At 49.8% G+C, this 27,130-nt stretch overlaps 1 protein-coding gene across 9 annotated transcripts in view; it reads right to left on the bottom strand.

Annotated features, from left to right (window-relative positions):
* Positions 1 to 27,130, bottom strand: part of ZMYND11 (zinc finger MYND-type containing 11) — a 108,772-nt gene that overhangs the window by 34,251 nt on the left and 47,391 nt on the right. For all 9 annotated transcript variants that reach the window (XM_059183664.1, XM_059183665.1, XM_059183663.1 and 6 more), the window contains one exon: positions 8,491 to 8,650. In XM_059183664.1, coding sequence (XP_059039647.1) covers positions 8,491 to 8,650 — 160 coding nt within the window. The remainder of the gene's footprint in view (positions 1 to 8,490; positions 8,651 to 27,130) is intronic.

Below are 27,130 nucleotides of genomic sequence, written 5' to 3'. Positions count from 1 at the left end.
GGAGTAAGGGTCGAGCCCACACGTAGTACAATCCAGGCCACTTTCAAGGGGGACCCTGAAGTTCTAGGCTTATGTTCCGCCATCATTTTTCTTCTCATAAACCATTGCCTACGGTTTGCTTTCTGGTTTCCTCTCAGGCCAGTCACTCCCCCAACACGCAGGCTTCGGCGTGGGACTTGTCTAGGGAACAATGGCTCGTCCGGCACCGAATCTGCACCTGTCCCTGCTTGACCTCACGAGGGGCCTCCTGGCCACTCCTTCAAGCAAGAAAGGTTCATGTCTTCTTACCCATATTCAGAGCCATGGCTCGAGTATATTACCAAATTCTGCAAAAATGTAAATTTTGTTCGCTTTTTATTAGAAAAAGTGGTCTTTACCAACCAAAGTAATAAAAAAGCATGACCGTTTCTGGTTTTCTGGTTACTTGGTGCAGATTTGCTGCAAACTTACTTTGGTGAAGGGATTTCAGTCATACTACTTAAGAAAAGGTAAGATATTGATTTGACATTTGACCCTAACATGCGCACGGCAGAAGAAACATCGCTCGCGGAGCTGGACAGGACACGTGCAAGTGGACGTCTGGCCGTGACAGAGGTCACTGGGGGCACTCATCTCACGGGGCTCAGGTGGGAAGCTGCAATTCAGTTTTATCTCATAAAAGTTACAAGTTTGGTCTCATAAATCGTCGATTTTATAGGATAACATACTTTGGTCTATTTTTAATCAACAGACTCTTTCCCAGTCTGAAACAATGTCTTTCAGAATATTTTCTTCAAACCTGTTCAGAAACATCTTAAAGGATTTCAGTGGCTTGTCTTTGACTCATTATGAACAACAGAACCCACCATCCTTCATCATTTGGAGTTTTTTGTTTACATTAATTCACCTAACTGTAATTCTCAACATGGGAACTCGGACCATCAAGAAGGCTCACAGCTCCGGCCTCCCGAGTGCTCCTGCCTTCCTCCGACCCGCCCCTTCCCGTCCCAGAGGGACACAGGGAGGAAAGTGGATCTGTCTTAACCGGGGGTGCACTGCTAGCCCTAGCTTCTCACAGTTGTGGGAATGAATGCATAACTCCAGTCAAGGAAAAGGAAGAGACGTGTGGGTGCCTGTTGATGTCACAGCTGTGTATGTGCCGCTCGCTCTTCAGGACAGCGGCAGCTGCTCACGTGTAACACGCACAAGTCAAGTTCAAACGTTCCTAATTGTGAATCCAGGAAATGTTGTTCTGGGTATGAATGCCGTAAGGTGTTTGTTACAGGAGAGCTGCTGCCGTGTTTCCTCCAGTGGACACAATCCACTGATATGGGACTTCAGAAATACTCCATGTGTGTCAAGGGCTACGTGTGCATTTTCACTGGATTTCATCAGTCGTCAGCCACTCAAAAGCCTGATCGACAGCACCGGATGTGATATGACAGTCCAATACTTTCAGAAAGGTTTAAAAATGCAAACCTACTAGCATAAAATCCAAGACTAGAAGCAATGTAAAGATAGTATGATTTTAATGAGTAATTCTAGCAAGAATAAACTAAGAGAGCCTAAAAAAAGATGGAAATGGATACCAAAAAAAGGCAGAATTAAAAAGTAAAATAACATAGCGCAAAATCAGTTCACCTTGTTTGGGGCTGCTGTCCTGGAGAAAGGCTGCATGCTGTAGGCCTTTCAAAATAAAAACAAAATAATCTTGGTCTACTACAACCTTGTTCATTGTCAGGCAATACACGAGCTAAAGGGACTTTGTACACAAACTATTATTTGTTACACAACTTCCATGACTTTGTACATGATATCAACTCATTATCTACGTCTGTGCTAATCATCAGTGAAAAGACAACCGCATGCAAACTCAAGGGTCGTCCCTAGTTTACGAGGAAGCTTAGACACTAACACAAAAGCCACAAATGGACAAAGAGAAGATTCAGAGAGAATTCATGTACCATAAAACCTACAGTGATGTTACGAAAACATTTTACTGAAATTCGGTGCCATTATAAATTGGCCCAAGACTATGAATGTAAGTCCTTTTGATATGAAAGTGGTTCAAGGCTCGATTTTTTTTTTTTAAACTTGGGAGTCACGAATGTGTACAAGGTAAGCTCAGTACTGGACTGTGGCGTGAGGCTCACACCGGCCGTCTTCAGAACCAGGAGGAAATAGTCCCCCGCCTAGAAACAGCCTGCGGACCTCCATCCGTCACCACGGACAGCGTTAACTTAAGACCCTGGAGCTACCCTGGCTCAAATCCCCGCTACAGCCTCCATGGGCTCTGCGATCTGGGCACCCTCTTAGCTTCTCTGGGCATCATTTTCCATCTGTAAAATGAAAAAAAGAGTAGTGCCTCATTTTCTGGGTTTTTGTAAGGATGAAATGAGCTGCTATGCTTAGTAAGTGCTAGTTGGTTCCTGAGACCTCCCGCTGGAGTGCAGAACCAACTTGAGGACAAGTCACATAACTATGTTGCGTTTGCAGGAACACGCATGCGAGGTTCTTTCTCAGGACTTCAAGTTCCTGACGACAGCTGACAGTTTTCTGTAAGCTAGAGAGAGCAAGACCCAGCGCTGACTGAGGGCTCGCTAGGAGAGCTGTAGCCGTAACCAGACCTCCCAAACTGTGATACACACTCGGGACATTCCAAAGAGATTCTAATACTTAAAGTCATTCCCTACTTACATGTAATGAGCAGATAAATCTCACTTTATCAAATATGTGTCTGATGTGGTATTTAACATAGGTACAATGCAAAATTAGTCAATCATCGAGAGCTAAGAATTTGGTGATTAAAAATATCCCGTCATTTTAAGTATTATGTATTAAAAATAAAACCATTATAACTCTGCTTAGAGAACTAGAATTTAGGAGGGGAAAAAAAGGAACCACACACACACACACACACACACACGCACACCCACATACACACACACACACACACACACACACACACACACACACACGACCAGTCATTCAAAGCTGAACGGAATATAACAGAGTAGCGTGACCCAAAATGCTCTACTGGAGAGAATGGAAATTCTTCACCAAATCAAGAATAACTTCTAGGTATGTTACAGTTTGAATACACATAGAATCATAGTTAAATAGGTTTCTAGTTAATTAATAATCACATACACTTACTACTTCACTTCATAAATAAGTGATTTTGTATATCTTTGCATCTGAGACACGTTGTGGATCTTTGGAAGAAATGTGGAGTTCTGCACACAATTAGCATTAATGTAATAAAATATATTTCATTTAAAAAATATCAATGGTATCCAATGAGCTTGAAGTTTTGCACTCAGGGTACCTAAAACATATGATTAATTTATGACAACTAAACCACAAAAATGCAAAGATCTAAATTTAAACATTTCTCAGTTCAATATACTTGTATTTATGAAGCTGAGACAGTCAAGCTCCCTGAATTGAGCAGCTTCTCTTCCTACATTTTCAAGAGCAAATCAAGAGAACACTCTTGCCATGGCTGTGTAACGGTGTCACTTCTGAAGGAAAAGACACAGATGCAATCCTCTCTTATCTAAAGGATGAGAACGTCACAAGTTCCCGGAAGGATGTAAACCACCACTGCTTTCAGACTGGTCATTCTGAGTGTGGAGAAACAGAATGACGGGCAAGGGTCTATCTTGCCCCTTTGCAAATTAGGACCAAATTCGTGTATCCCCAGGAGAACACGTGATCCCGTCAAAGAAACCACAAAATGTGTATTTTCATTAATTATGCTTCTTTAAAGTGTTGAGACCTTAAATACATGGGAAACAGCAAAAAATAAAGAATTCTATCTTTTACCCAGGCCTCCTTTGAAAGCAGCAAGAGGTCCTACTTAACGGCAGGCCCGGCCGGAATCCATGAGAAGCCCCGGCACTGGAGCAGGCACGGCAGCTGGGACCTGAGCTCCCGCGCGCACCTGAGGCAGCTGCAGAAAACTGGCCCAGGGCTCCAAGGGACAGTGCCAGGGTCCCGGGGCAGCTGCCCTACGAACACACTGATCTCGAAATAGCAGTAACGGGAAAGAAGAAACGAGACTCGAGCACAGACCGGGGAGGTGAGTAAGCCAGACAGTTCCATAGTCCGTGCCACAGTCATGCAGCTTAGAGTCGGCCTCAATCGACACCGGTCACCAAATCGCCCAGCGTCAGATCAAACGGTGAGGCCGAGGCCCGGCTCTGCACCAGGGACCGTGAAGGAAGCGGGAGTCCTGACAACAGACAGCATTACAACGACCTCCGCATCCAAGCGCACACTTGATGCTTTCTCTGCACACCATCCTAGCTCCAGGCTACCTGCCGAACCAGACGGCCCTGCCTTCTTCTAGAAGACCTTCCAAATCTCTAGTGAGCACCTTCTGCGCTAAAAGTGGAAGTCTGAGCAGTTAACGTGTTTACTGCCAGGGGAGCTACTAAATGCCAAATCCAGCCCAGCCAATGCTAACACTCTGCCCAGGATGTAGGTGTCTCAAGTGTGACGACCCCACGTGGACTGAAGTAGCCTATTTCCTGCACATCTCTCCAGCGGGAGCAGACGATGGAGCCGTCTAGGAGAACGTGCAGCCCTGCTTTGAAAATCAGAAGAAAAAAGCCTTGATGTAAGGAAACGCTGAACAGTGAGGTCGCACAAGCTTTCACTCTGTGTCTGGGTCTCTTGGCCTCGGCTCAGGTAATCCCGAAAGCTCTGAGAACCGCCTCCAGCAGAACTACTTGGGTCCTATGAACGAGTACTCCTGACACACAGACCTGGAAGAGAGCTGTACCAAAACTCCAGGGGTGGCCCTCAGGTTCAACAAGATTGTCATTTTAAAATTGGCTGGTGCAGATAACTTTGCTGCCTTGCTGACTAATATTTAAGCAAATCGTTAAAAAAATGGAGAGTGGCCTCATTTTTAATAATTGTGGTTTTCCTTCTGTTTTCTCAAATGGAAATACTTAAAGTATCACCAGGAAGAGGCCCGTCTTCAACTTACGCAGGCTTCCTCTTCGACAGATTATACGTAATTATTTCCGGACTTATTGTTAGCATTACGCATTTATTACATGATTGTCGGGTTTAATAAAAATAATGTCTAAGATACACATATCTTTCAATTGTGTCAGTTTTTGAAAAGCAGCTTTGGGAGCAAAGGCGGCCAAGGCGGAGGACAACGGGCCCCGACGGGCTCTCCGCGCAGGGGCAGGAGCAGCCTCGGCACCACCACCCCTTCCCACCATAACGGCAGTAAAGCCAAGCCCCAGCTCTGGGCTACACAAGGGGTCTCGGGCATGTGCTGCGGGGAATCCCCACCGCGGAGCTGTAGCTCCTACTTTCACAGATTAAAGAAGAGCTTTACCACTCATTTTTCAAATGACAGAACTTCCTGAGTAAAGAATATGTAACTTCAGGACGTCTGGGGGGCTCCGTCATTAAGGGTCTGCCGTCGGCTCAGGTCCTGACCCCAGGGTCCCGTCATCCAGCCCCGCGTCGGGCGCCCTGCTCAGTGGGGAGCCTGCTTCTCCCTCTCCCTCTGCCTGCCCCTCCCCCGCTCTCTCGCAAATAAACAAATATTAGAAGAAAAAAAAAAGAATCCTTTAACTTGCAATCAAAGGTTTAAAAAGCAATAAGTAAAAAATCTTATGCCTTTCCTTCCCGAGCCGTGTGTATCTGCTTGACTTGTCTCGACAGTGAGTCAGAAAGTCGAAGGTCAACAAGATGAATAACACGTCTTTCATGTAAGAACTCGATGTTCAGAGACTCGTACGTACAGGTGGGGAGGCATGAGGGAGAGCCACGAGCAGCTCCGTGCGAGTCCGAGCAGGGCCCTCCGCTGGCGCTGGCTTCCCTGAGACGTGGCGGCCGCACGTGCTGCCGGCGGTGGGGGCTGAGCGCACCTTCCAGAGGTGTGCGGGTCACAGCAGCCCGGTACACAGTGGCCCACACGCCAGGCTACACATGAGCTTTGTATCCTTCTGGGGGCTCTCTGTGCATGAACACAGCAGCTGGACAGCACACGGGGAGCCTGGGCTGACCCCTCAGGGCTCCGGGAGTCACACACGGCTGCATCACTCCATAGTGGTCCTCAAACTGTGCCAGTGTCTTGGGGAAATGTCTTTACTAGTGTCTTTGTGTTGGAAGAGATGGGTTTAGAAGTAAAAAGACCCTGGTGACAATGTTTGTTTGTGTGGTTACTAAGAAATGTGTTTTTGCTACACTACATAGGGACGTTTCTTAAGCACACTTATTTGCTGGCCAAAACTTGCTTTGAGTACATGGTTATACGCTCTATATAGGTAACCTCACTTAAACCTTACAATAATCCAACGAAACACATATTCATGTGCTCATATTTTAGGGGAAGAATGAGGGTCAGAGGTGAAGAAACTTCCTCAAGGTCGCACAGCAAAATAAACACCTGGCCTGGGACGGGCACCCTCCGTGCTCACGGGTAAGACCTGACCTTCCGCTGCCCTACACTGCCTCTGCATGTTCAGTACCTGCTTATTTTATAAACGAGGCACAATTTTCACAACCCCAGCTGCACCTGAAACATGCAGACTTCGTATAGGAAATGTCTGTTAAGAACCAACCAGAATTAATAGAACCTGCACACTGGTGGTTTGAAATTTTCATCTTGAAAAGAAAAAAGGGTTGACACTATAAATATGTCCAACACAGAATGCAGAGTCGAAGGCGGCCGTGAACGCGGGACAGCCCATGAGCTGCTCGGTGGGAGCCGAACTCCCACGTGAAGGGGAGGACGCTCACTGGGAGGCACAACCCTAGACGCAGAAGTGAAATCTCCTGCCTGGAAAGTGTATGTGTGGTACACCGGCTAAGTCCTGCCCATTAAGCTGCACTTACTCTTGGTTGATTCTATGGAGACCTCAGAAATTTCTATACTACAGGTTTTCCAAGTGTCTGGGATTAGACATTTTCTGTTACTTGGTTATCTTCAGTATATAATAAGCTTATCAGCATCTGGTGGGGACAGGGTGAGATCACCTCACGTTGTAATTATTGGGACTTGCTTCCCAAAGTTTCTTTACTGGCAACAAAGCTCTACTATTCTGAGAGGATGTGGACAAAGAAATTATTATGATAGAAACATTCTTGCTTAAGTTTTCAAGAGCACTTCAAGTGCACAGATCAAATGATACCAATGAAAGTAAACACTGTTTTCTTCCACATTTCCTATTTGTGGAAAGTGCAAATTTTCTTTCCTAAAACTTGGAAGGCAGAGATTAAACTGACACACACAGTGTTAGAAGTGAACAGCTTCTCTAACATTCAGACCAGCTGCCCCCAAAAAACCTGTGGTCCGTCTGCTGCTCTGGGACTGGACAGCACGCACAAACGGGACCACATCTGCTGCGGACCCGGAGAGGAAAATACAGTTCACAGTTCCTGGGGAAAGTTCCCACAAAGAACCAACTTTACGATTTTGTGTCATTTTTATGGTATTGGAGAAGTCACGATGAACACTCTCTAAACACCTACCTACTAAATCGATTCCTTTTAGAAACTTTGAAAAAATATCTATTATATTTGAAACCTATCATCTTTACATGATGTGCCTTAGCAAAAATTAAGACTTTTCTAATCAAGGTATTAGAAATATCATAGGCCAGGGGCGCCTCGGTGGCTCAGTGGGTTAAGCCTCTGCCTTCGGCTCAGGTCGTGATTTCAGGGTCCTGGGATCCAGTCCCGCATCGGGCTCTCTGCTCAGCGGGGAGCCTGCTTCCTCCTCTCTCTCTGCCTGCCTCTCTGCCTACTTGTGATCTCTTTCTGCCAAACAAATAAAATAAAATAAAATAAAAAAGAAATATCATAGGCCAGTAAAGGTAGAAATATAAAAGTATTACACATGAAACCAATGTTTACATAAGAAACAAATGCACTTCTCTATGTGCCTGAGGCTCCAAGTAAAAGAAAAGACTGAAATGTCCTCACTCAGAAGGGGAGTCAAAGTAAGAACTAGGCAAAATATAAAGAAAATGAGCTTTGTCTTTCCTGATTCCTGCTGGAGCGCCAGCAAACCGGTTATGGTCACAGTCAGTGAGGACACTGCCCAAGGAGCTGTAGCTCCGGCACAAGTCCCACTGACAGGTGCCCCTGGGCGCAGATGCCACCAGCCCAGGAGGACAACTTCCTGTTCACTCTGTCTACACGGCATCGACACCAGCCTGCATGAAACAGTCCGCACTCATGTTTCCTGGAGAACACAGGAAGACTGCTGTATGCGTACAGTAAAAGGGGACTCTGTTTTATTTTTCAGATTCAAGGGAAACTGGACAGAGAAAGGAGGCCCTTTGTAGAAGTAAGTTTCCTCGTAACGAGGGAGGAAATTATCCGTCCTGCCAATGTAGGCCTTTCCTGTTCATAAGAAATACTGAAGGAAAACACTATGAAACTTCTAAAAATGAATTACTATGGGTTGTAGTTAAATAATGTTCCAAGATGTCAAGTCAACATCTCCTAATTTATGCAATAAAGTGTACTTACGATCTCATCTCCTGGCAACCAGTATCCTTCCTGCTCAATACCAGCTTTTGAGCCTTTGCAGCCCACTGTTAAGGTTTCGACAATGAGACCGTCTTTCACAGCCAGGCTCAGCTGACGCGTGGTCTCTTTTGGGTGCATACCGTGGACTCGAGACATGTACCTGAGTGCAGAGGGAAAACAAATGAAAAACCCCTTAGGACTCGGAAATAAACAAATAATTAGGGTGATTTATTTCTCCTTTGTCACAAGTTGTGCTTCTGAGGGCCCTACAGAAGAAACAAAATCTTGGACATTTAAAAGTCTTCTAATTATCATGCTATTTTAAACCTCAATCCTATTTGTGTATTTAGAGGAGTAATTGTTCAAAATAGTCCTTAACCAGCACACAGAAATCACTTTGCATATTTTAGTCTAACATCCCACGTAGCTCTGGCCTCCACAGCGACTGTCACTAACTTTTGCTCTGCAAAGTCTAAATTCAGAATTTTATCATCTCTAGCTACAAGACTTCAGAATATAAAATACTCTAACTCAAAACTCAGGACATGACACTAAAGAACGTGTAAGAATCACAGGAGCGGTTGCCAACATGGAAAGAAATAAGAATGTATGTTGGGGTCAGTAAGACAAAAATGCGATTTTCCAGGAAATATACTTTGGATTGGATCACTAACCAGAATCCCTGACTTACAGTTACATGGCATTTTATTCAATTCTAAAAAACGTATTTCAGACGCACTCTGGAGCACAGAGACGGCCACCGCAGGCTCCGTCGCGCTCGCCAGCTCCAGGAACTCCCGTTACCGTGAGGGTGTATCTGCTTCGCAGGTGGTCTCGGAAGGAAGGACAGGGTCACGTCCGCGAGTGTGCGTTCACCCCCAACCCCGTCCATCTCTACCGGGAGGCTCCTGGACACGCAGACACAAGGCACAGGAGGGGCGTCGGGCCAGCCGCCGCTCCCCAGACAGCCGTGCGTGTCCAAGCTGTGGCGGCGAGGCCCACAAGGTCCGTCTGTCATTTCGGTATCAAAGCCTTCGCGACAAATCACTTCACGAACGCAAGTACTCCTCATGGAACCACCTTCCAAATTCAAAGGACACATTTCAACAAACAGTGAATCCCAGCGGAGGACTGACGGACATCCGTGCGGGGCAGGCCACTGCTCTCTGTGGATGAGATCACGTGCTCCAACTGTCAACGCAGGCAGCCCGAGGGCTCACGAGGAGAGCAGGGGACCAAGGGGAGCATCCCGCGGCCTTGACCAGCGACCTGTGAGCAGAGTCGACAGGGCCCAGGGAGACACCAGGATGCTGACGGACAGCCTGAGGGGAAAAGGCGGGTCACTGGTGGGGCTCGGTTCTCCCATAGAAAGTCAGGGCTTGTGGGTATCATCAAGTCCAGCGTGGGCCTCGGGGCAGGGATGTGGGCCAAGGTGAACGGGTCCAAACATCCTCACCATTCACGGGAGAAAGCCAACAGAAAAGACCTCAGGAATGAAGTAGTCCGTCTACATTTAGGACGCTCACCCTCAGAACAAAAGTACAAATGCTCTAAATTATCTGAAAAAACTCTTTTAAAAAAACACATTATGTAGTGAAACATAAAAACACCAAAAGAGGGACACCTGGGTGGCTCAGTGGGTTAAGCCTCTGCCTTCAGCTCAGGTCATGATCTCAGGGTCCTGGGATTGAGCCCCGCATCGGGCTGTCTGCTCAGCAGGGAGCCTGCTTCCTCCTCTCTCTCTCTGCCTGCCTCTCTGCCTGCTTGTGATCTCTGTCTGTCAAATAAATAAATAAAATCTTAAAAAAAAAAACAAACACCAAAATAACCCCAAAAGAAACAGAAAGCATATTACATACAACGACAGGACCAAAACCAACTTTGTTTAATAAACAAACACTGGCTAAACTCCACAGTACAAAAAAGACACACCGGATCACAACAGTGAAAACACACAGACTACAGGACAGACTTCCAACGCGACAGAACAAGCAGGCACGTTGCAGAAATGCAATCCAGACGCAGGGATCAGCACGGCAGCCGACAGGACATGGAATCCAAGGCGAGAACTGTTTTTTAAAGAAAGACACTAGGGTGCCTGGGTGGCTCAGTGGGTTGATTGACGGCCTTTGGCACAGGTCGTGACCCCAGAGTCCCGGGACCGAGTCCCACGTCGGGCTCCCGGCTCCATGGCGTGTCTGCTTCTCCCTCTGACCTTCTCCTCTCATAATCTCTCTTAGATAAAGAAATAAAATCTTAAAAAATAACAAAAAATGAAGACACACAGGGCACAGGTTGTTAGAAAGCGAAGACTGGAAGAAATAAAAGAAACACTGACAGGAATAGAGAGTTAAGAAACTTTACTGCTCTCCGTCCACAAAAAACATCCAGCGGACAGAACGAGGTGTTCACCAAAGAGCTCATTAACAAGACAAATGTAGTTAAATTTGTTCAGACCTTCAACAGGTCCAAGGAAAATTCATTACAGTTGAGCATAAAACTGGACACGAAAACCTTATTTAAATTACGTACTTGAGAGAGTGTGTGTGTGTGCAGGGGAGGAGCAGAGGGGGGAGGAGGCGTAATCTCAGGCGGAGTCTGTGCAGCGCGGAACCCAACACGGGGCTCGATCTCACGGCCCCGAGGCCATGACCTGAGCTGAGCTAAGAGTCGATGCTCCATCGCGGGAGCCCAGGTGTCCCCCCCAGACAACTTTACTTTAGATTCCCAAAGTACAGACACTCCTCGCAGTGAAAGCAAACCTGGTATTAGTAACAAAACTGGAAAACTATCATAAACTAGTGAATTAAAAACGTTATCTAAAGATTGCAAAAAAAAAAAAAAAAAAAAAAAAATCTCAGCACAGGAACTAAAAAGCTAAAGCATAGCCAGTTAAAAAATAAAAAGTGAAAACCAGTATTAGTTTAAGAGTCCCTCAAGGGAAAAACAGAAACATCACCAGCTTCTCAAATTAACAGTGAGATTAACAAAGCACAAAAGCATATAAATGAAGAAATGCCTAAAGAGCCACGGCCAAATGCAATAAAGAAATTAAAATTATAAGCAACTACTTTGCTCATTTCTGTACAAAAATAGAAAATAAACTAACACTATCATTTTCTAGGAAAATATAAATGACCAAAGCTTGACCACAGAAAAAAACAGAATATGTGAAATGAAAAATTTCAAAATAAATCAATAGAAGAAGTTGGCAAAGAGCTTTCTTAGAAAAACTCCACGTAGGGACATATTCACAAGGGAATTCGATCAAACTCTTAATGGCCACATAACTTTTCTGGTACATAATAAAGAAGGAAAGCAAGGAATCTAGCATAATAATGGTAACAAACCCCTACAAAAATGGCACAGAAAAGCCAGTGTTCCACAGGAACACTATAAAAACCTTAAATATTTCAAATGACAAAATAATATTAAGTATAAATATAAGACAGATGTTAACATTCTAATACAGTCAAAAAAATCAAAGGAATATACCATAACTAAGTGTTTAATTCCAGGATTTTGCAAAGATTTATTATTATGAAGAAATCTAGGAGTACAATTCATCCCACTGATAGATCAAAAACGAGAAACCATGAAGATTTCTATACGTATTAAAAAGGCATTTAGTAAAATCCGACCACCGGCCTCTAACAACATGGAATGAGTGAAAACTTCCTTATTTCAATCCGAAATATTAAAGATGACTTTAACCCTCTGCCAAAGGTAATAACCAGCATAGCTGGAATAAAGAAATAGTGTAAAAGTTGGTAAAGATTTAAAATGATCATTATCTGCAGATTACATATGTAGAAAACCCAAGAAAATCAGCTGACATACTATTTTGAATAAAATAAATAGACAATTATTTGTGTGGCTACAAATGAATACATCAAAATGAATAGCACTTATATATACAAACCAAAAATACAGTTAGAAGATTAAAATAAGACCCCAATTACTTACAACAGCTATAAGAAAGAGCGTAATAGACAGTGATAAATAGAAGAAATGGCAAGATCTGTATGAAAAAAATCCTGAAACCTGACATTCCTGATACTGGAATGGAAGACGACAAAATCTGAATTGCCCCTAAGATAATTTAGTAAAGTGTCACCACAAAGTGGTCAAGTTAATATTAAAGTTCTACAGAGAATTTAAAAAGAACTTCCCAGGAAAATTCTCTCAGGGTAACATCGGTGTTAAGACATTACAGAGCGGAAGCAATGGAACCTGTGCGCGGAACCAAGCACACACTCCAGAGAGGGACGCAAACACACACTGTGATTGTGATCAAAGCGCCATTTCAAATTAGCAGGGAAAAGATCAATCAGCACACGACATTAGGAGAAGGGCCTCACAGTCTTGAAAAAAGAATAAAGACAAAGCCCTACCTTAGTCTGTGCCCATCAGTAAATTCTGAATTGGTCAGATTCAAATATTAAAAAGAAAACCACACAATCACTAGAAGAAAAACATGGGAGAGAAATCATGGTGTGAGAAAACCTCCCAAATCGGAAACAAAACCAGAGTGATTTAAGAAAACACTGGAAAATTTACATAAAATCAGCAATTTCTACACAACAACAACAACAACAACAACAACAAAAACAAACAAAAAAAACCCAAACAGGATAAGCAAAGTTAAAATCACAAATGCTAACCTGGAAATGTGTTTGTAATATATCTAACTGAAGTTCTACGTACTCTAAAAATTTTTTAAAATCCCAAGTACTAAGAGAAACCCCAAGATTTTGTATCTGCTGAGCTCACGAGGACACTGCATCGACACGCAAGCTTGCTGCGCAGTGCCTCACGGGGGCACCGAACGACCACCTCCCCGCAGGGCAAACATGTCGCGAGCACCGAAACGTGTGCAGCAGCTCCCCGTCTGGAAACTCGTCCTACAGACAGACAGGTATGAAATAATATGGACACAGACAGGAAATCCACGTTAGTATTGGGGCATCAAGAGCAGAAAGAAGTAAACACCAATCTTAGGGGACTGGTCCAATTATAGCACAGTCATACCGGGAGTTACTGTGTAACCATTAAAAAATGAAGCAATGTTGCAGACGTTAAGATAATGTAAGTTCTAAGACACTATGTTTGAAAAATCAGGGTACGGGGTTAGCATCAAACACACAGAAAGAACATACAACTCAACAACAAAGAGCCAGGCACCCCTCGCCCAGCCCATGAAGCGTCTGCCTTCAGCTCAGGTCCTGGTCTCAGGGTCCCGGGACTGACTCCCACGTCGGGCTCCCTGCTCCACGGGAGTCTGCTTCTCCCTCTCCCTCTGGGATCTTTCACTCTCTCTCAAATAAATAAAATCTTTTTAAAAAATTGGCGAAAGATCTGAACCAACACTTCCAAAGATGACAAAAGATGGCCAGCAGGTACGCAAACAGATGCTGAACACCGGTCGTCATCAGGGGAGGCATGTCCGAACCACACCCACCACCCCTGCACACACACCTACACTCCCGCAGGAGTGTTATTCAGCCACAGAAATGAACGAAATGTTGCCATTTGTGACAACATGGATAAATGGATTCTGAAAATACACACACACACACACACACACACACACCAAGCTCACAGACACAGAACAGACTGGCGGTGGCCAGAGGTGGGGAGCGGGGGTGGGGGATGAAATGGGTCAAGGTGTCCACTGCCAGCCACAAAGTAAAGGTCATGGGGGTAGAATGCACAGCAGATGCTTATGGTTAACAACACTGTATTGTGGATTCAAAAGTTGCCAAGAGAGTAGATCTTGAAACTCCTCATCACAAGAAGAAAATGTTTCTTCTAACCATGCCCGGTGATGAACGCACTAGATGGGCCCACAGGACCGTCCAGCCTGAACACAGGAGGGTAAGGGGCCGACCCCAGCACAGCTGAAAACCCACCTAGAATTCCGGACTTGCCCAAATTTAACTACTAACAGCCCATCATTGGCCAGAAGCCTAACTGATAACATGAACAGTCAATTCACACACATGTCGCATGTTCCGTGGACTGCGCACCGTCATCTTCTTCGGTAAGTCAGGAGAGCGCGACCGTGACTCTTAGGAGGAAATGCATTTCCAGCTCTGTCCCAGCTTTAAAACAAAAACTCGCTTGTAAGTGGATCCTCGTAGTTCAAACTGTTCAAGAGTCAGCTGTGTAGACAGATCCTGAATCATGTCGAGTACCTGAAGCTACTACATCACTTGTAAATCACACCTCAATTTAAACAGAAAAAGGAGAAAGAAGCTGGTAAATAAAATCACGGTATAAAATGGGAGTTTCCCAAAACCATTCTAGGCTCCCGTCGGCACTTGCGTAAGATCTCGTGTAGATCCGGGAGCGATCAAGAGAGGCTCCTTCCAAGGAGAGCCAGGCAGCTCAGCGAGCAGCCGCGGCGTGCAGGGCCCCACCGCGCCCCCGCCTGCTGCAGACAGCGGCCGCTCCGTCGTCCCCGGCAGCAACGTGAGCCGCCCTCCACACCGGCGTGCCGCCGCGGGCAGCCCGTCCCTAGCCTCACACTCTTCTTGCTCATCTATTCATCCGAAATAACTTTAAAACCAGTTTGCCAAGATCCATGAAAAACACTGAAATTTTAATTTGAGAATAAAAACCATTACAACAGTACGTCTTTCCTCTGATTAAGTTGGTACATCTGTTCATTTGTATCTTCTACGCTTTTAACAGTTTTATAGTTTTTCTCCCTAAAATTCTCACATGCTTTTTGTGATATTTTTTTTCCCTAGTTACTGCATATTTTTTTGTTTCTTTTGAAGAAAGGATTTTATTTTATATATTATTTTCTGGCTGGCGGTTTCTAGTTATCTACCGAGAAACCGTGCCAACCTCTCACGGGGGCCCACAGCACCGCCCTGCCCAGTGGTCGTGTGGGTACCCCCGTCTCAGACTTTGCAGAGGGCTCCTGCAGTGGTTCACCATTACGCCCGACACCTGCTGAGGGGCCTGTTACACCAACTAGAAGCACAATCACTACAATGCCGCTGCAAGACACTGGTAGCGACGTCTTCTTAAGGAAATTTCTTTCCAGTCCCAGTTTGCTGTTTTATTTCATGAGGCATCACAGCGCACTGTTCTTGGAAGGACTTGACCCTGGTGACACGCAGCAGGCAGGAGACAGCTGTACAGCACACAGCAGACACAGAAGAGCTGGTTTCTCTTTCCTGGCAGTGTGAAGTAGGGGTAGCGGAAGGCAAAGAGCCACGCTTGCGGACGGAGGGCTTCCACACAGCGCACAGGCAGAAGGCCATGGGGCAGACGCAGGAGGCCCCTTCCTGGGGACAGGATGACCCGCAGCGCGCACAGATGAGGGACCAGCTCTCCCTAGTACACAAGAACCGTCACAGCTCCACCACAAAAAGTGTGTTTTCTTTCTTTTAATTAAACTCAATAGCCAACACACACTACTTCCTCGGTTTTTGACGTAGTGTTCAAGGATTCATTAGTTGAGTACAACACCCAGGGCTCCTCCCATCATAGTGCCCATCACCGTGTCACCCCAGCCCCACGCCCCCCTGAAACCCTCAGTTTAGTTCCCGGAGTCCACCGTCCTTCATGCTTTGTCTCCCTCTCTGACTTCTTCCCACTGAGCTTTCCCAGGAGCAGGTCCACAAGTGCAGACGGAGCCGAGATGCCCTTCAGCAGACGAATGGGTAAAGACGAAGTGGTCCGTGTACACCACGGAGAATGACTCCAGATGAACACCCACCATTGGCATCAACACAGATTGAACAAGAGAGGATTATGCTAAGGGTTTTTGTTTTCTGAATGAGAAGTTCCGGTTTAGGCAATTTAGACTAAAGAGTAAGTGATCCATATGCATTTAAAAGCTTTGTTAGAGGGACGCCTGGGTAGCTCAGTTGGTTAAGCCTTCGGCTCAGGTCATGATCCCGGCATCCTGGGATCGAGTCCCACATCGGGCTCCTTGCTCGGCGGGGAGCCTGCTTCTCCCTCTGCCTCTGCCTGCCATTCTGTCTGCCTGTGCTCGCTCTCTCTCTCTGATAAATAAATAAAATCTTTAAAAAACAAAAACAACAACAACAAAAAAGCTTTGTTAGAGCCCCTGGGTGGCTCAGGTCATGATCCCAGGGGACCCGGGGTGGAGCCCCGCATCAGGCTCCCTGCTCCGTGGGGAGCCTCTGCCCCTCTCCCTACTTGCGCTCTGTCTCTAATAAACAAATAAAACCTTTGACAAAGAAAAAAACAAAAAGGGGAGCTTTGGCTAGGGACACCTGGGTGGCTCACTTGGTTTAAATAAATACATCAATCTTTAAAGAGAGAGAGGTCGAGAGCATGAGTGGGGGAGGAAGCAGAGAAGCAGACGACCCACTGAGCACAGAGCCAGAAGTGGGGCTCGATCCCAGGACCCTGAGGCTCCTACAACCCTGAGATCAAGTCCCGAGCCAAAAATCAAGTGGGACACTTAACTGACAGAGCCATACAGGCACCTAACAAACTATTCTAGCTACTGCTTTGTATAAAAGTGGCATTCAAGAGATGACTGCTGGATATATAAATGAGTAACAGAGAATTTCAACTTCATCTTTTAGATTTTTTATTTTAAATTAATTCTAGGGCCACCTGGGTGGCTCCGTCATTGGGCATCTGCCTTTGGCTCAGGTCATGATCTCAGGACCCTGAGATGTTGACCCGAGTGGCAGGCGGTGGCCACTTGACTGACTGCAGCGCCGGCCCCAGCCCACTGGCACTTTAAGCCACAGACCTTATTCCGGGTCACGCGTGTTCCTACTGTTCTTTTTTCTGTCCAGGGACCAAATTCAGGACGTCTCAATATAGGATTTTATGAGCTTAAAAAGCATCCGGAGTTGAAACATGTTATCATAAACAATATTCTAAGAAGGAAGAGGAATGAGTATGGACTCGCTCTGCCCACGGAGAGTGTCAGCAAACCCTGCACTGGAGCAGGGTCAGCGCGAGGTCAGCACTGGATCTTATCACTGCGGACAGTGCCAGCGATTCACAACAACCAGGCTGGACAGAAACACTCAAGTGAAAGAACAGTACAAAAGATCAGAATATATGGAAACGGGTCCCAGCACACAAAGATCTCAGCAGGAAAATGTAACAATGTTCACCAGCGACAGTAGAATAACTAAACGGCAATCAGGATAAAAACAACCCAAATGCGCATCGTAGATTCCGGATACGTTGCATATTTAAATACGATGCAAAAGAATGAGCCGGACCCGTTCTTCCTCTGTGACGGAGGAAATGCGGGAAAGACAGCTTAAACACCCAAATCAGGACTGCAGAGCCCAAGAGAAAAGGTGAGGAGGAATCAAGGAGTCAGCAGCATGACGCGGGAAGCACGACAGGTCACGACGTCCTCCGGAGTGGGGTCAGCGCGGCACAGCCGGAGCTCAGCCAGCAGCGCGAGGCTGGGGGCAGTGCTCACGGAGACAGAGATCACTAGGATGCCGGCGAAAGTCCGCAAACACGCTCGTCAGGTAAGGCCTAGACACGAACATTCTCACCTCCTCTTCTGGAAAGGCAGAAAGAAGTCCGAGTGCCGAAGGAGGCGGGGGCCGCGCCCGCTTCCTCACGAGCCAGCCGCGTCCGTCCCTCGGACCCGCCGCAGACCCGCGTGTCCGGAGTCAGTTACTTGGAGTCTGCAGAGCTGACCTTCACGACCACCAAGGACCCCAGCCCAGGGCTCCTTCCTCAGCCGATCAGGCAGCGTTACTCTGTGTGCAAACCCCTACAGCAGTAAAGCGGGGTAAGGTCGCGCCAGGCCTCCGCCGTCTCACGTGCTGCTGACCCACCACAGGGACACGTCTTCAGCAAACGAGGAGGCGGAGCGAGAGCCGGGTTTGCACGGGCAGTGGCCCGACGTAGCACTAACCACGACACAGTACGTAAATGTCTGATACTTAAATGTCCTACCCCGCTTCTCTGGGCTGGGTCAGTGAGTCCTACTCGCCCCCATCCTGCCCACTCCCCTTCCTGGAGTCTGCCCCGAAGGTCTCCTCCAGGGCATGACTCCCAGCTGCTGCCCTGCCTCGGCACCCAGCAGCAGCAGGGCCCAGCGCGGCGCGTCCCCCGACCCAACCGTGCGAGTCCCGAGACAAAAACACAAATGCAGCTGAGTGGTAAGAAGCCGCGACCTACCGAACGTTCTTTCAAAGAAATCTCACAAGTGATAATTTCCTAAGCGGTTCTCTACCTTTAGTCCTTCTAATAATGCCTCGGTCCCAGCGAGCGCACCACAGCGCTGCAGATGCCACACCCGGGAAAGCCCCGGCATCCCGCCCGGGCTGTGGCTCACTCTGAGCCGCCACCAAGCCCTGATGCGTCCTCGGCCGGAAGCAGACACGCCGAGCAGCTCCACAGAGTCGCAGCATCCAGGGGCCTTTCTCTGGAATGAAACTGAACAAACCTGAGTGTGCCCTGGGCGACCTGGATCCCGCGGGTCGCAGCCTGCAGCAGCGCGAACCCGGGGAAGGCGCGGCCGGCACTCTCGGGCGTCTCCCACCGGGGAAGTCTGAGCACGGTCGCTGCTGAGGGACAGTCCACCCACCAAGTGGGGCCGAGGTGTCCGACCATGTCCGCGGCGGGGAGTTCCTGGGGGACGCGATGTCACACAGCCTCGCTGGCCCGGCGTCCGGGGAACAGTACGGAACTAGAGGACGCCGGGGCCACGCAGAGCCCCAGTTCTTCCTCGCACAGACCCCGGGGCACAGCCGCGGGAGACATGCCCGAGGCGGGCATCTGCTCGCTTGGCAGGCCGAGGCCCGGGCACCGGCCCCTCCACGTCCGCCCGCGGGCTTGGCGGCCGACGGAGCTCTTCCCGCACCGCAGGCCCCACCGCGGCTCGGCGGAGAAAAGGCACGGGACGACGTGCCGGCATGTCCGCCTCCTCTCCTGATTCCCGCTGCTTGACCGTAACTACAGAGTCTTAATTTCCCTCATTTCTGAGCTAAAATAATGGACAGTGTTCTCTGACAGATTCACTCTGAAGGTTTGGGGGGATTAACTAACAACCTCCCCCTCGAAAACAACTCTTTCCACTAACTCTAAAGGCATTAAAAGGCTTTTCATTCCAGGAAACCGAAATTTCCACTTTCATTCCCCCAAACCGCGCGAGCGAGCCATCAATCACGACGTTCCTTGGGCCACGACTTTCATGAAAATCAGTGAAGTGACAGCTCGAGTAGTTTCACTGTTAGGAAACTTAAGAAACACCAGGCGCGTCTCACCTGGAAGAAAGACCTTCCCTGCGGCCCACGTGCCGATGCACTCTCGTCCCCCCGGGTGGCACACGTGGAGCTCGGCCACGGCGCTTGGGCCTCCCCAACACGGCATTCGCAGCATCCCCGGCCGCGCCAGCCCCGGCGGGAGCCGCCGTCCAGGGGAAGACTCGAGCTGCCCTCTGGCTCGCCCTTCGACCCAACCACCACCGCTTCGTTAAAACCACATCCCAGGTCTCAGCCTCACCACGCGACCCAGGACCAGACTCTGCCCCCCAGCGTGAGCTCTGCGACACAGGACAGCGCCGGCAGCCGATCTCTGTCTGGGGATCGTACTGTGAGAGACCTGAGCAGCAGAACCCACGCCCCCGGACACCGCACGCTGAGGCCGCCCAGTCCGTGACACTCCTTCCCGACGAGCCGCGGGGCTTCCTGCACGAGCGTCCTCTGGCAGCTTCGCTCCGGCTCCGCTCCTCGTCCTGACCCTCCCGTGTCTCCCCCACGTTCCTCCCTCTCCCACAGGGACCGGACGCACGACGCCCTCTGCTCACACCATTTCTAACCGTCCCCCAAATCCCCGTGGAACCAGCGGGGCTCTGACACAACACACGAAATGCATCTGACACATGTGCGCGAAGACGATGTGCGCACACCCGAGAACCCGCCCACCACCCACCGTCCCTCGGCCTCACGCTGGCGGGGCCGGAGCTCCACACTCCGGCTCGGGCCCAGATCCACACCGCCTCTGGCCACACAGGAGAGCACAGGCAACGTCCACCCTAACAACCCCAAATGGAAGTCACCCCGGTGCCCTTCAGCAGGGGAACGGCCTCTCAAACGGCCGTGTGTCCACCCACTGCCAAGATGCACAGCAAGTGAATCCCAACCCATGTGGACCAGGAAATGTCAACCGTGGGAAGAATGGACTGTAGGGGGGCGCCTGGGTGGCTCAGTGGGTGCAGCCTCTGCCTTCGGCTCAGGTCATGGTCTCAGGGTCCTGGGATCGAGCCCCACATCGGGCTCTCTGCTCAGCGGGGAGCCTGCTTCCTCCTCTCTCTCTGCCTGCCTCTCTACCTGCTTGTGATCTCTCTCTGTCAAATAAATAAAATCTTTAAAAAAAGAAAAAAAAAGAACGGACTGTAGAGTTCCACTTCCATAAAACTCTGGAACCAGCAAAGCTAGTCAGCCCGGTGAAAAGCAGATCAGTGTTTGTGGCTGGGGCACGGCAATGACCACCAAGGGGCACGAGGAACTCCGGGGGTGATGACGCCTTTTTGTATCTTCATGAAGATGGAGGCTACTGGGGCACCTGGGGGCTACGTCACTGAAGCGTCCGACTCTTGACTTTGGCTCAGGTCATGACTTCAGGGCTGTGAGAGACTGAGCCCTGCATCGGGCTCCGCACTGGGTGTGGAGTGTGCTTACGACTCTCTCTCTCCCCGTTGGCAACCCCCAATCCCACTCCCAAAAGAAAAGAAGGAAGGAATGCGGGACGGACTTCCTGGAGGAGGCGGTTGGTTACTCGAGGGCTGACCCTGCAACCCGTGCATGTCCGTCCGACACGTCACGCGCTCCGTGGCTGGCAGCCGCCTGCAGGCTCGCACCGCTCAGCCGGTGAACCGCTCAGCCGGTGACCGAGTGCTCACCAGGGTCCTTCCCGGTCTTGGGTTCTAGGCATTCACGGACTCACAAAACTGAAAACAACCCACGTAAGAACACCATGAACCGTGTGACCTCACTGACGAGCAAAGAAACATAAACTAAGACACGAGTGACAACATGTGTGCAAATGAGCAGCCCTGGTACCAGCGGTCCCGTGGGGGTGCAACCCCCGAGTGCGGCTACCACACAGGCGTCCCCGCAAGAGCTCAGCCCAGTCAGTACCCGCACATCCCGCAGTCGGTTGTCTGAAGACGAATAATGAATGAACACGACGTAACCGTACGGCACCTGTCACCGTGCTCACCCCTCCTCCCTCCCAAGCCGCAGGACCGAAGTCCCAGCACCGGCACAACCATTGCCAGTAGTGACTCACGGTGACCATGCAACAACAGTCACCACTAAACAACGCTGAGGAAAAATGACCAGAAAGAAATCAAATCCGGACAGAGAAATTACAGGTGATGAATCTGCAGCGTTCTTTTTTCCAAGCGTCCTGCTCTCCGACTGCACAACTTAGAGTAAGACATTTTAACAACGCTGGCCGGTGCAGGGGCGGCTCAGCACACACGCTTCACCAGCCAAGGGCGATAGGCCACTCTGACAGAACGACAAGCACATCTGGGCAGCACATCGGACAGAATCATGCTCCCGTCACGGAACACTCAACACGGCGGGTACCGGAGGAAACTGCCTCCCACGGCAAGGGTCAAACCCAGCAAGCGCATGGACCCCACGGTCAGCTCTACAGGCTGCGAGCTTCTGCTCTATGGTCGGGACGCGACCAGGATGCCCACTGCCAACACTCCTAGAAACACGCCGCTGCACCTCCTCGACGGAGCACTGACGTGACAAAAGGACAGAAGCATCCCACTTGGAGACAAGGAATGAAATGACGCCTGCAGACATGATTATCTCGCAGGGAGAAAACTCTAAAGAATCCACCAAAAAGCAGCTGTAACTAATGGCCGAATTCAGCAGCGTAGCAGGATGTGAAGTCATACAACCAGCCGTATTTCTAACAGGAACAATGGGCCATTTCAAAAGGAAACTATGAAAACAATTATTTAAAATCACTCAAAGAATAAAATACGTAGGAATGAAGGTGACCACGGAGGGGGAAGCCTGCACAACTCCAGACACGGACAAATGGAAACCCGCCCCGCGTGTGTGGGCCGGAGGACGTCCTACTGCTACGACGTCACGGGACCGACGCCATCCACGCTCCAGTGCCCTCCCCATCAGAAGCACAACAATACGGCTTTCAGATGCAGAAAACCCATCCCGAAAGTTGCGTGGACTGTCCACGGACCCAAAGAGCCAAAATGACCCCGAAGAAGAACCGGGAAGACTCACACTTCCTCCTCCCAAACCGACCGCACAAAACTGCAGTAAGCAAACCGCATGCTGTTGGCACAGAGACAGACAGACGAGGGGAGGTGGACAGACAGCCCAGAAAGAAACCCTCACGGGACAGCGGAAGGACTGCTGACAAGGATGCCGAGACCCCTCGACGGGGAGCCCACAGCGTCTTCACCAGACTCAGCTGGGAAAACTGCCCGTCCACAGGCGGGAGTCGGGAGCGGCCAGACCCCGACCCAAGCGCACACACCGATTAATTCAAAACGGATCAAAGACCTCGACGTAAGGCCCCAAACGATGAAACGCTGGAAGAGACGCAGGCCAGAAGCTTCGGGACACTGGGTCTGACAATGGTTTCTTGGATGTGACCAGAGGCACGGGCCACCAAAGGAAAAACAAAGTGGACTTCACCAAACTTCTGAAATGCTGCACATCAGGAGACGCTGTCTACAGAGCAGAAAAGTACCTGCAAATCGTCCATCTGGTAATATCCAGAATAAAGTCCAGTTACTATCCGGTTAATGTCCAGAATACAAGCAGAGCTTCTGATACTAACCGCCAACCCGACTCCAAAAACAGGCAAAGCAGCTGAACAGCCACGTCCCCAAAGATAGGAGAGCGGCCGATAAGCCCGTGAGAAGATGCTCGACGTCCCTCACCTCCAGGGAAACGCACGTCAAGGCCACGACCAGGTGCCACCTCACACCTGTCCGGGCGGCTAGACCCCGAGAGACGGGAAATGACAGGTGTCAGCGAGGGGCAGAGGAAGGGGAACCCCGTGCGCTGTGGGCAGGAAAGCAAAGTGGGGCCACCGGTGTGGAGGCCAGGATGGAGGGTCTCCCACAAAACTCAGAATTACCGAAGACCCCCCAACCCCACCTCTGCCTCTGACCCCCGAACGACGGAAAGCAGGGTCTCGGAGCTCTGTCCATACAGGCTCATACCAGCGTCAGCCCCAACAGCAAGCGCACAGGAGCAAGCCCAGGATCGCGGCCGGGCGTGCGGGTCACAAGCTGCGGGGTGACCCCCATCCTGAAGGACAGAAGTCTCCCTCGGGCCACAGCAGGGACGAACCTTGAGGACATCGTGCTGAGTGAGATGGCCGCTGCTGGAAGACAGACAGGACACGAGTCCCCTCTGAGAGGGACTCAGACTTGTCACAAAGGCGGAGCGAACGGCGGGTGCCGGGGGCGGACGGGATGGGGATCCAGGGGTCAGCGGGTGCGGAGACTCCGTTTCACATGCCAACGTGAGTCATGGGACAGTGGGGACAGCCGCACCGCGCAGCGGATGTATTTCACGCCGCTGAACTAGACTTCACAACGGTTACACGGCGTGTTTCACCACAGATGATCGACCACTAGGTGTTTACAGACGGGCACACAGAGTTTTTAAAGTATTTCACTGAGCAAAAACTTCAACAGCTAAAGAACACCTTTATAGGTCCTTCATCAAGGAAATGTATTTGAACACTTGGAATAGACTCTGAAGATACAGGCTGTTCCTAAACTTAGCCAGGAACGAGTAACCTGCGCGCGAAGGGAGGCTAGTCTGCACGTCGGGGCGGTGGCACGTGATGTGGAAGCACAGGTACAAGACAGTGAATGAAAGTCTCCAACACGTGCAAGGAAACACGTCTGTCAAACACCAGAAGTTAAGAGCGAACGATCAGAGCCTGGACCACAGCATCAGAGAGATCAACACTGGTGTTTGCGTCTGCCACTGACCACCTCTGCACCTTCAGGCAAGGTTCCCCCCGCCGGACGGCCACCGTCCTCAGCCACATGAGGAGAATGACCACAGACCTCCTGGAGTTGGGAGAATTCACCGAGACACAGCACAGGGCTTGTCCAGATTAGCCGCAGCCGTCAGTTCTGAATCTGACTGAGACTGCCAACGGATCCACTGAGTATGTGTCACCATTGGGAAGCCAGCCCCTGCCTCCTTGTCCCAGCGGCGCCTCACGCGGTCCAGAGGAAGACGCGCCTCACCACAAGGTGCTCACAATCCGCAAAGGAAGCAGAAATGGTTTCAGGGACGAGAGCCTCTAACAAGTCATGCAGGTGCATTTCGTACACATCACTGTGCGCAGGTACGTACCTCACAGGACAGAACGCAGGGGTCGAATCTTAAAAGGGTATATTTTTGGGGCACCTGGGAGACTCAGTGGGTTAAGCCTCTGCCTTCGGCTCAGGTCATGATCTCAAGGTCATGGGATTGAGCCCCGCATCGGGCTCTCTGCTCGGCCGGGAGCCTGCTTCCCTCCACCCCCTGCCTGCCTCTCTGCCGACTTTTGCGCTCTGTCAGATAAATAAATAAATAAATATCTTCCTAAAAAAAAAAAAAAAAAAAGGTAGATTTTTACCTACTAATGAAGGAAAAATACAAAATAATCAAAACAAGAGCATGCTCAGACCAAAGAGACCAGCGTCGTCAGACGGACGTCGGAGCGGGGAGCTGCCGGGCGTGAACGGAGGCCACTCGGGGTCCCTGCGAGGAAGCGCTCACAGACGCCCCGTGCAGGGCTGGTGCACAATGGGAATAACAGAGTCTTAAAGAATACAGGGAGGGACGCCTGGGTCACTCAGTCAGCCCAGCGTCTACCTTGGGCCCAGGTCAGGATCTCGGGGTCCTGAGGCCAGTCCTGCACCGGCCCCGCTCAGCAAAGACCCCGCTTCTTCCCCGTCACTCCCCTGCTCACGTTCATTCTCTCAGCCTCTCTCTGACATATAAATAAAATCTTAGAAAAAAAAAAAAAAAAGAACGAGACCTATAATCTAGAAAATACCAAAGAAGGGTAAGGCTTACATTCCCTTGAAGGGGTTAGAACGACCTCCTCGGGACGTGCCTTCAAGAGGGGTCTGTCTGGCAGATGAGTCCGGGGGGTCAGCATCCCAGGCAGAGTGAGGACAGCCACGCCTCGGGGGCCCCAGGACACAGCACACTGGGTGGGAAGTGGCAGGCTCAGCGAGTAATACCTCGGGCGGGAATTCAGGCTTTGTGAGCAACAGAGAAAGCTCTCCGTCAGGCAGATTTGACAAGATGGTGTTCTGGAAAAACACCTGATACCAGAGATGGGGAACAACAGAGACCGCACGTGTAGGCGGCCGGAAGCCCAGACAGGACCGCGCTGCTGGTGCGGACAGGGAACGAGGGGGGCTCGGACTCCGGCCAGACGAGGGAGGAGCAGCCCCCCAGACCCCAAGGAGGCCTGTTCCATCTCCGGGGGAGCGAAAAGCACGGTCTTTACCTCACTACTTCCACAGTCCACACGCACTCAATATCGCCCTCTGGGTCCAGGATAAAAACCTCAGGGTTAGCCTCGGAGGCCCTCCCCGTGGGGCTCCCTGTTTTCTTCCTGAAGACCCCTTCAGGCCCTCTGCGCTGACCAGAATCCCACCCGCCCTCCCCGGCCCAACTAGCGCAGGCCTTCCCCGGCTTCCTGACGTCCAGCAACCCCTTGACCGCGGCCGGGAGTGTATCCATCGGCACAGACCAACACGGGGGCGGAACCCCAGGCCGTCTGCGACACCTCTCCTATTGCTCCATCACACTCGCTCTAACCCATGGTTACGCTTCTCTGTGCCTTGTCCGTACGTCTCCTTCGCAGAGCTGCGGAGCAACGTCAAACGTGAAATCAGCTGTTACGGTTGTTCAGAACCCGCTACTCCGGCAAGGCTGCCGTTACGTACAGTGAAGTTAGTGTGAACAGGGGGAAGTGCGTCTGCCAATCTGCCGCCTCGGAAGAATCGTAGGAAAGAATAAATCATCACAGACTGAAATGGATCCACAGTTGGTAACTTTGTGAAGAATTCTTGGGATTGTATCCATAGCATAATCTTAACTGCTGGTTTTTTAAAATAACTTGTTTCCAAAGACGCAGCAGGCAGCGGCCATCCCTCTTCTCCGGCAAAGCCGGTAAGGGAGTGGAATCCACAGAGGGCTCGGACAGCGCACGCGCTAAGACCAAATGACACACAGGTCGGCATGGCCCCTTGTAAGCAGCACACACAAATTTGGGAAGCACTCTTTATTTTTGTGTTGTCTGCCAAAAAAGGAAAGAAAATGACCCAGAGACAAAGCAAAATGGTAACTTCACAGTTCTAGGTGTTTCACGGAGTAGATTCTCGACAAGTCAGCACAGAGATGGAGCGCGCCTCCTGGAACCTGGGACGTCGGCTGCACACGGACGGCTCCCAGTGCGAGCGTACCCCTGTCCGTAGTGACGGGCAGCACTCCAGGAGGACGCGGTCACTGCAAACATATCACAAGAGGTCGGAGGACACAGTTATACCCGGGGTGTGACCCTAGAGTAAGCGATACAGGTCATTAATGGATGCCCTGATCTGAAACTCTGACTGGAATGGAAGAGTCCTCCGGCCCCA

The sequence above is a fragment of the Mustela lutreola genome, chromosome 8, assembly GCF_030435805.1.
Source record: "Mustela lutreola isolate mMusLut2 chromosome 8, mMusLut2.pri, whole genome shotgun sequence".
Classification (NCBI taxonomy): Eukaryota; Metazoa; Chordata; class Mammalia; order Carnivora; family Mustelidae; genus Mustela; species Mustela lutreola.
This window is presented reverse-complemented; position numbering and strand designations above follow the sequence as displayed.